The 7,226-nt window shown below is 44.0% G+C and overlaps 2 protein-coding genes across 2 annotated transcripts; both read right to left on the reverse strand.

Annotated features, from left to right (window-relative positions):
* Positions 1-887: 887 nt before the first annotated feature.
* LOC310747526 (putative protein FAM10A4) lies at positions 888-2,118 on the reverse strand. Its single transcript, XM_083581989.1, has one exon. The coding sequence runs from the start codon at positions 1,901-1,903 to the stop codon at positions 944-946; it is 960 nt and encodes a 319-aa protein (XP_083438115.1). The 5' UTR covers positions 1,904-2,118; the 3' UTR covers positions 888-943.
* Positions 2,119-4,679: 2,561 nt separating this feature from the next.
* Positions 4,680-5,880, reverse strand: LOC310747548 (putative protein FAM10A4). Its single transcript, XM_083582021.1, has one exon. The coding sequence runs from the start codon at positions 5,685-5,687 to the stop codon at positions 4,737-4,739; it is 951 nt and encodes a 316-aa protein (XP_083438147.1). The 5' UTR covers positions 5,688-5,880; the 3' UTR covers positions 4,680-4,736.
* Positions 5,881-7,226: the final 1,346 nt, after the last annotated feature.

Below are 7,226 nucleotides of genomic sequence, written 5' to 3' on the forward strand. Positions count from 1 at the left end.
ACCATTTTCCTCTCACCTCCCTCCCTCCCTCCCTCCAACACAAAACTTTTCTGGCTTTGAGTATGCCATTTTGGTACCAAGCGTATCAGTCTAAATCTGTGGAAGGCATCATATCACACCTTTGGGGCCCATTGAGTGCCTACAACCTTTCACATAAGTAGCTGAACTATATATTGGGCTATGAAGAGATGCCCTTAGAAGAGATTGGCTACTATGCGGTTTAACTCTCTGCTGCTTCACTTAAATTGGCAATGTGGGTGTCAAAGAGATTGGGCAGCATGCGAAGTCCTGCTAGCATTGGCTGCTAATGTGTGTGGCAGAGACAGACAGAATTGGGGTGGGGCACAGACGCCATGGCGTATGAGAGATTTTGGAGGGCAAGCAGAGAAAAACAGGAAGCGAGCTTGGATGGAAAGACATTGGGAGCTGTAAAGAGTGCTCAGGCATGGGGGACTGTGGAGAGGTGATTGTGATAGATGCACAGGGGCGGAGGGAGGGAGGTATGGTGGGGGTGAGTAGCCCTGGGTGTCACCACTGAGGGGGGTGACAAAATGCCAGGCGGCACTCACCTTGGGGCCTACAGTGCGCCCGAGCCACGCCCCGTGGCGCAGCCCGCTCTTATGGGCGGCCTGCCCTGCCACCCCAGGGGCCCAAGCGGCTTCCTCCACCGCTGTAGATGCCATCCTAGGAAAGGAATCTGGGCAGGCAAGATATAGACGGTTTATATGGCAAGGAGTATTCTTAGAAGCTAGTCACTAGTCCTAACCTTTGGGCTTCTGCTGAGTGGTGAAACCCACTCTGAAACCCCTTTAAGTTTGAGGTCTCTGGGTTAAATTCAAATGTACACAAATATTCAATTCAAGCCATTAAAAGGAAACATCGCATGGTGCCACTCACTACAATTTAATTTAATGAAAGGTTTATTTATGGCTGGCCTCAACTTTCAGTCAACCTGACCAATGAACTTCATAAACTTGTGGTTGTCCCGGTATTTGGAGATATTGCTTGGGTTCCAGGTTACGTCCAGCCAGGCCAGGATAATTCTAGGATCCATAACAGCCATAAAAAAGTCCAAGTACCTCCGACAGGCTCGAGTCATCCACTGCCAAATATTTTCCTCATTCTGTGCCTTTTCTTGTTCTTCCAGGATACTCTTAATCCAGTCCAGAGTTGCCTGGATCTTCTGGATCTTCTTCAGGGTTCGCTTTCTTTTATATTTGGTGTGGTGTTCGATCATCTTCAGGGCCTTGGGTTGCACTTCCTTTAGCAGGGCATTGGTGTCTTCATCATAATCCCATATACAGGCTAACGCAAGGTCTTCAGCAGCTTCTTCCCAGTGACCCAAAAGCATATGTGCTTTCCCTCTCCACTTGTAGGCCTGTGCATCATCAGGGTTGAGCTCGGATGCTTTGTTGCAGTCTCTAATGGCAGCATTGGGCTTCTGCAATTTGACAAAGACACTGGCTCGGTTGGCATACAGGAGCGGTGACTGGGGATTCAACTTGATAGCCTCTGTAAAAAGATCAATAGCATTCTGCAGTTCTCCTGCCTCTAGGAAAGCATATGCCTCCTCCTTCTTCTCCTCAGCTTTGCTTTTCATATCATTTGTAACCTCCACATTTTCATCTCCCATTTCCTGGGGTTCATCTTCATCTGGTTTGATCATTCCATCATCATCCAACTCTAAATCACTCTCCTCACTGGTAAGCTGCTCGGGTGGTTTCCCTTCCTCTTTGCCAAGTCTCAGAGGAAAGGCTTCAATTCTCTGGAAACCCGAAATGGTGTCCCCCATGCTCTCCAACGAATCTCTTAGGAAGCTCAGTTGTTTTGCTCTCAAGAGCGTTGGATCCTGTTTGTACAGACTGAGCAAAGCTTGAAGGTCACCAACATTTTTAGCATCCATGGTGCCCCGTCCAGCTAGAAGCTTGGATGACCAGCTGGATATAGTAAACTGCCTCTCTTAGGGCAAATATTTTTTAAAAAAGTAAGGCTCATGTACAGACAGTGGCTGAATTAGAAAATCACTTCTATCATGGAGGGGAAAAGGGCCTCATCTCTCATGTGTCCCTCCATGTGGTCCCGCTGCTGTACTTTATCTAAAGCCGCAGAACTTTGAAAGTATCAGTCGCTATGGCAGTTTGGTTTATGTCAAGTTCTGCTGATGTCATACATTATGACATCACTGCAGTGTTGAAGTTGACTTTCCAGGTATTGACAACCTAATAGTTGTTGTTTTTTAGAAAATGCTGCATTAGAATGTGTATCTATGCACATCATCCTTTAGTACTGAAATAAATGCAACAGGAGACGTGGTTGCCAAGCTTTTGTTATCTGTTTGAAGCATGGCTGCTGCAAGTTTTAATCAGTTCAGTTGGTCAGGTCATTCAACTAAGGCTTTCATACTTTCATAGTTCACTGGCTTTCATACTTTTGGGGAAGTTTATTAAGAATTCATCAGTGAGAAAACCAGCAACTCCAGGCAAGTTTCCTGAATGGTAGCTTGTCCAACATTCCACTGAAGTGTAGAACTGGAGGGCAATGTTTTGAGAGTTCTGGGATATACATCCAGTTAACTGTGTGGCCCAGGAGGCATCACCCTGTGCTTTTAAAAAACCCATAACTCATCGAAACAACTAATAAAAAATGCCCGGTAATCCCAATGAAAGGATCACTTAACACATTGCTTTTTTTAATGCGTGTAAGATGTTTTGAGAATTGAAACTCTGAAGTGTGAATGTGACAAGTGCTTACTTGCAAATATGTGTTGGGGTGCTGTGATGTCTGCAGTTGCCTCTTGAGCACACCATGGCAAACTCAAGTCTGCCTGCATATAGGCTCTATGTGAAAATATGTCAGCCTGCCTGCAGTGGAACCTGATTCCAAGTCTGAGGTTGGTGTGAGCTACCTAAGATGGTTGTCTAAACATGAAATACCAGGTCCAATGGCCACATACAAGCATATCTCCACAGTAATTTTTTTAAAAACCATCGCTAACTAGTGACGCTGACAAAGTTCACTAACATCAGGATTTGGGTACTCCTTGTTATTGAGGCACGGGTACCTTTATCTGAAAACTCTTGCTCTGTTTGGAACTATGCTTATACCCCCACGGTGAATTCAAAATAGAAGGGAAGAAAAGAGGGGGAGCAAAACAAAAAAAAGAAAAGAAAAATCCTAGCTCCCCCCATTCCAAAGAAGCAAGGCCTCTAACACGTGCTAGAAAAGAGAACTCTGCTAAGGTGTTGACAACGTGGTTTACACAATAAGAGTTATGTGAATCATTATAAGAGGTCAGTGGGATAAGATTGCACATGGTTTCATAGTCCCTCAAAAAGACAACAAACTGAATTGTGTTGGGCATCATTCCCTTGGCAAACCTCTAAAAGGTAAAGGGACCCCTGACCATTAGGTCCAGTCATGGCTGACTCTGGGGTTGCTGCGCTCATCTCGCTTTATTGGCCGAGGGAGCCGGCGTATAGCTTCCGGGTCATGTGGCCAGCATGACTAAGCCGCTTCTGGCAAACCAGAGCAGCGCACAGAAATGCCGTTTACCTTTCCGCCGGAGCGGTACCTATTGATCTACTTGCACTTTGACGTGCTTTCGAACTGCTAGGTTGGCAGGAGCAGGGACTGAGCAACGGGAGCTCACCCCGTTGCGCAGATTTGAACCACCAACCTTCTGATCGGCAAGTCCTAGGCTCTGTGGTTTAACCCACAGCGCCACCCGCGTCCCTGGCAAACCTCTATCATGCATTTAAATCTTGCTGTGGTTGCCTAGGTCCTCTGCTCCCTCAATTTCCTAAGATCAGCTAGCCCCAGAGCCACGAATGGAAGTCACTGGCAAGCAAACTCTCTTAGGTCACGCTCTGAAACACTTTTGATCAAAATAATGGGAGATACTCCAAAATAACGGCATCAGCCTAGAGCTGGGCTAAAATATTTGGCTGATAATTCCCCCCCCCCCAATTTGGGTTTATTTTTTTGTCATGCACATGTGTGACTCTCGAGGGGAAAATCTGATTTGGGAGCACCTGAAACCTATTAATTTCCCAGTGGGGTGTAATCTATTAATTGTCAGGATGTACTATTATTTATAAGATGATACAAGAGATGCAGAAGGTTTTCTGCTTCCCCCTTTGACTCCAAGGTGCTTAACAGTGTTGTGGCAATTGGAGAAGTGTGAAATCAGCCAGATAGCTACATTCCTATCAGCAGATTGATCCAAGATTCTCGTAGGCAGGTTCCTACCAGAATCCATAAAGATCAAATTGTTCAAACTAACTCCAACTAAAGCTGAGTATAACTATGTACAATTGAAAGCAATGTGATTCAAAGTAGCAATGACTGTTCCATTTGTTTTAATGGAAACAATAACTTAAGGTAGATTTGAGTCCATCCATTTAGGATGAGTGTTCAAATTACCCTAGGGAAGCACAAATTAATCTTGAATTAAGTTTCACTACACCTGTGAAAGTGCTTATTTAAAATCATTTATTCACTTCAACATTTGCTGTTAGCATTTTAATTCATGACTGCAGAACCCCAAATACTTGCATATCCCGTTTTCTTACATTGTTTTGTTTATTTGCACTACATATGGAACTATCTCATTAAAGTTATTCATAATTTCATAACTAGTTTTGCAAAAAGGAGAGAAAGAAAATAATGAGATATTTACATTTCTTTCTATGTGTGAGTTTATTTAGTTATCAGGCCACATGTAGTTGACCTTCAAATTAATGTTTGCGAGTGAACTTAGTTATCACATTTTTCTTTCGGTATTTGTAGATGTTTTCAGGATTCCAGACCACATCCAGGAATGCCATCATTACCCGGGGATCTAAAAGGGTAAGGAAAGATTTGAGATGTTTCCGACCTGCTCTGGCCATTTCATCCCAGGGATTCTCCTCTCTCGGGACTCGCTCTTGCTCTTCCAGGGACAATCTGACTCTTTCTAACCTTCTGTGAATTTCCTTTAACTCTCGCTTTTGCTCACATTTGTGATGAAACTCCTTGAGTCTCTGGAGTTTCAGTTGCACCACCTGAAGCAAAGCGTGAGTTTCCTCATCACGATCAAGTTTGCAAGCCATAGCGAAGTCTTCAGCAGCTTTCTCCCAATGCCCTAGGAGCATATGAGCCTTCCCTTGCCATTTATATGGCTGTGCAGATTTCCGGTTCAGTTCAGAGGCCTTCTTACAGTCTCTGATGGCTGCATTAGGTTTCTTTAGTTTCACAAAGGTGCTCGCTCGGTTCACATATGTGACACTGGACTGGGGGTTCAACTTGATGGCATCGGTAAACAATTCAATGGCTCTTTGGAGATTGCCTTTATCAACTGCGTCAAAAGCCTCTTCCCGCTTTTCATCAGCCTGATCCATCATCTCGCTGGTTAGTCTCACATTTTCATCTCCCATTTCTTGGAGAATATCTTGGTCGGGTTCAACAATCTCATTGTCCTCATCCGTTTCGACATCACTTTCATCACAGTTTGTGGCCTCAACTATCTCTTCCTCCTCAAGTACCTTTCTCCCAGAGGCACCTGTGTGAGTTTGTAATATATTCTCCACGTGGGTCCGCAATACAGCAAGCTGCCTGTCACCCACAAGCCCAGGATCTTGGCTGTATAAATTGACCAAGGCCTGAAGTTTCTTCACTCTCTTGAGGTCCATGGGAATCAGACAGGACATTTCCAAGAGCCAGCTCTTCAAAAGGGTGAAACTAGTAGCACATCATAAAGCTTGCAAATGAAAACAGTCCTTCAACCTGTACCAGCAAAGAAAAAGGGGATAAAAATTCCACCTCACAGCTTATTGTTGTCACAATCCATGTGCATTCTGATGATGTCATTGTCAGGATTGACATGGCAAATCTTCAATCATCATAAAAACTTCAGTTTCTTTTTTCCATAGTAGTTTCAACTATATACAAGGAGGATCTATGCATGGATAGATATTCTATCTAAATATCTATCTATCCTCCACAATGGACCAATCTATGAATATCTGTACCTGGTAACTGGGCTAAAGAGACAAATTTTGGCTGCTATTGGTATGGTTGCACTGGCTCCTTAGGCTGAGGTAGCCTCAGGTGTGATGTTGGACAACTCCAGTGTCTTGATCCTGGGTAACTTCAGCATCCATGCTGAGGCCTGCCATGTAGGGCCAGCTTGAAACTTTATTGTTTCCATGACAACTTAGGATATTCCATGACACTTAAGAGATGGCACTTCCATGACACTTAAGAGATTGTCTCTTCAGGTCCAATGCAGAAAGCGATTTAACCATGATTGCCTCTACCAAAAGTTCACTGTGGTTCCCACTTATCAAAATGGAGCACAGCTGAGCTAGTTGTTTAACAAAGCTCCCATTTGCCATACTAAGAATCGCTTTTACAGAATTACGATTCCAATTGATGCGCTTGGTGGTGGTGGATGGTCGGTACAGCAAAGTACAATACAAGGAGAGACTTTGTCTGTGTGGGCAACCTTGCGTAGAGGACCTGTACCACTATTTATTGCAATGCCCAAGAGACCGATTTATAAAACCCCTTCTCACGAATGGAACACACTCGAACAGGGCAGAAAGGTTGAAATGGCTGCTGAGTGATACTGATGACTTCGTAACTTATAAAGTAGCACTATATGCGTTGGCAGCTAAGAAGATCAGGAGAAAAGAACTAAATAAAATAGTGGTCAATTGCAAAGGTGATTCGGACATTTAAGCTGGCCCATTCTACCTGAGAACCCCTTGCTATTCTATCATATGCAACAAATAATTTTTAGGAGACGTGATCGTGGTTTATTGTACTTGCAGTGCCTGATGTTTTTATGGATTTTATGGTTATTGTTGCTTTTCCTTTTGTTCCCTTTGTGAATGATGCCATGGCCTTTGGCTAGCGCAACAAAGTTTATGGTGATGATGACAACTATGGGGCTGTCTTGGTTTTCATTGATCCAACATATAGGACAGGTCACACATTCAATCTAGTCTTCAACTCAGGGTTGCAGGATGGTAGTCTGTGTGCTAGGGGCAGGGCTGGTACATCCCGTTTCACTGCTTGAGATGCTGCCTTGGCCATCCCACTGCCATGACTCTGCCAGGTGGAGGTGGTATTTGTTACCTGCGTTATCCCAGTCCTCCTTGAATTCCTATTATTATTTGATTATTGTGAACTACATTTGGAAATTAATATAACACTGTCACCACCACTTCATGCATTGGCCTTGT

The sequence above is a fragment of the Podarcis filfolensis genome, assembly GCF_964270895.1.
Source record: "Podarcis filfolensis genome assembly, chromosome: 13".
Classification (NCBI taxonomy): Eukaryota; Metazoa; Chordata; class Lepidosauria; order Squamata; family Lacertidae; genus Podarcis; species Podarcis filfolensis.

Excerpts from the sequence above, each read along its gene's own strand:
- LOC310747526 (XM_083581989.1), bottom strand. The coding sequence starts at position 1,903 with ATGGATGCTAAAAATGTTGGTGACCTTCAAGCTTTGCTCAGTCTGTAC.
- LOC310747548 (XM_083582021.1), bottom strand. The coding sequence starts at position 5,687 with ATGTCCTGTCTGATTCCCATGGACCTCAAGAGAGTGAAGAAACTTCAG.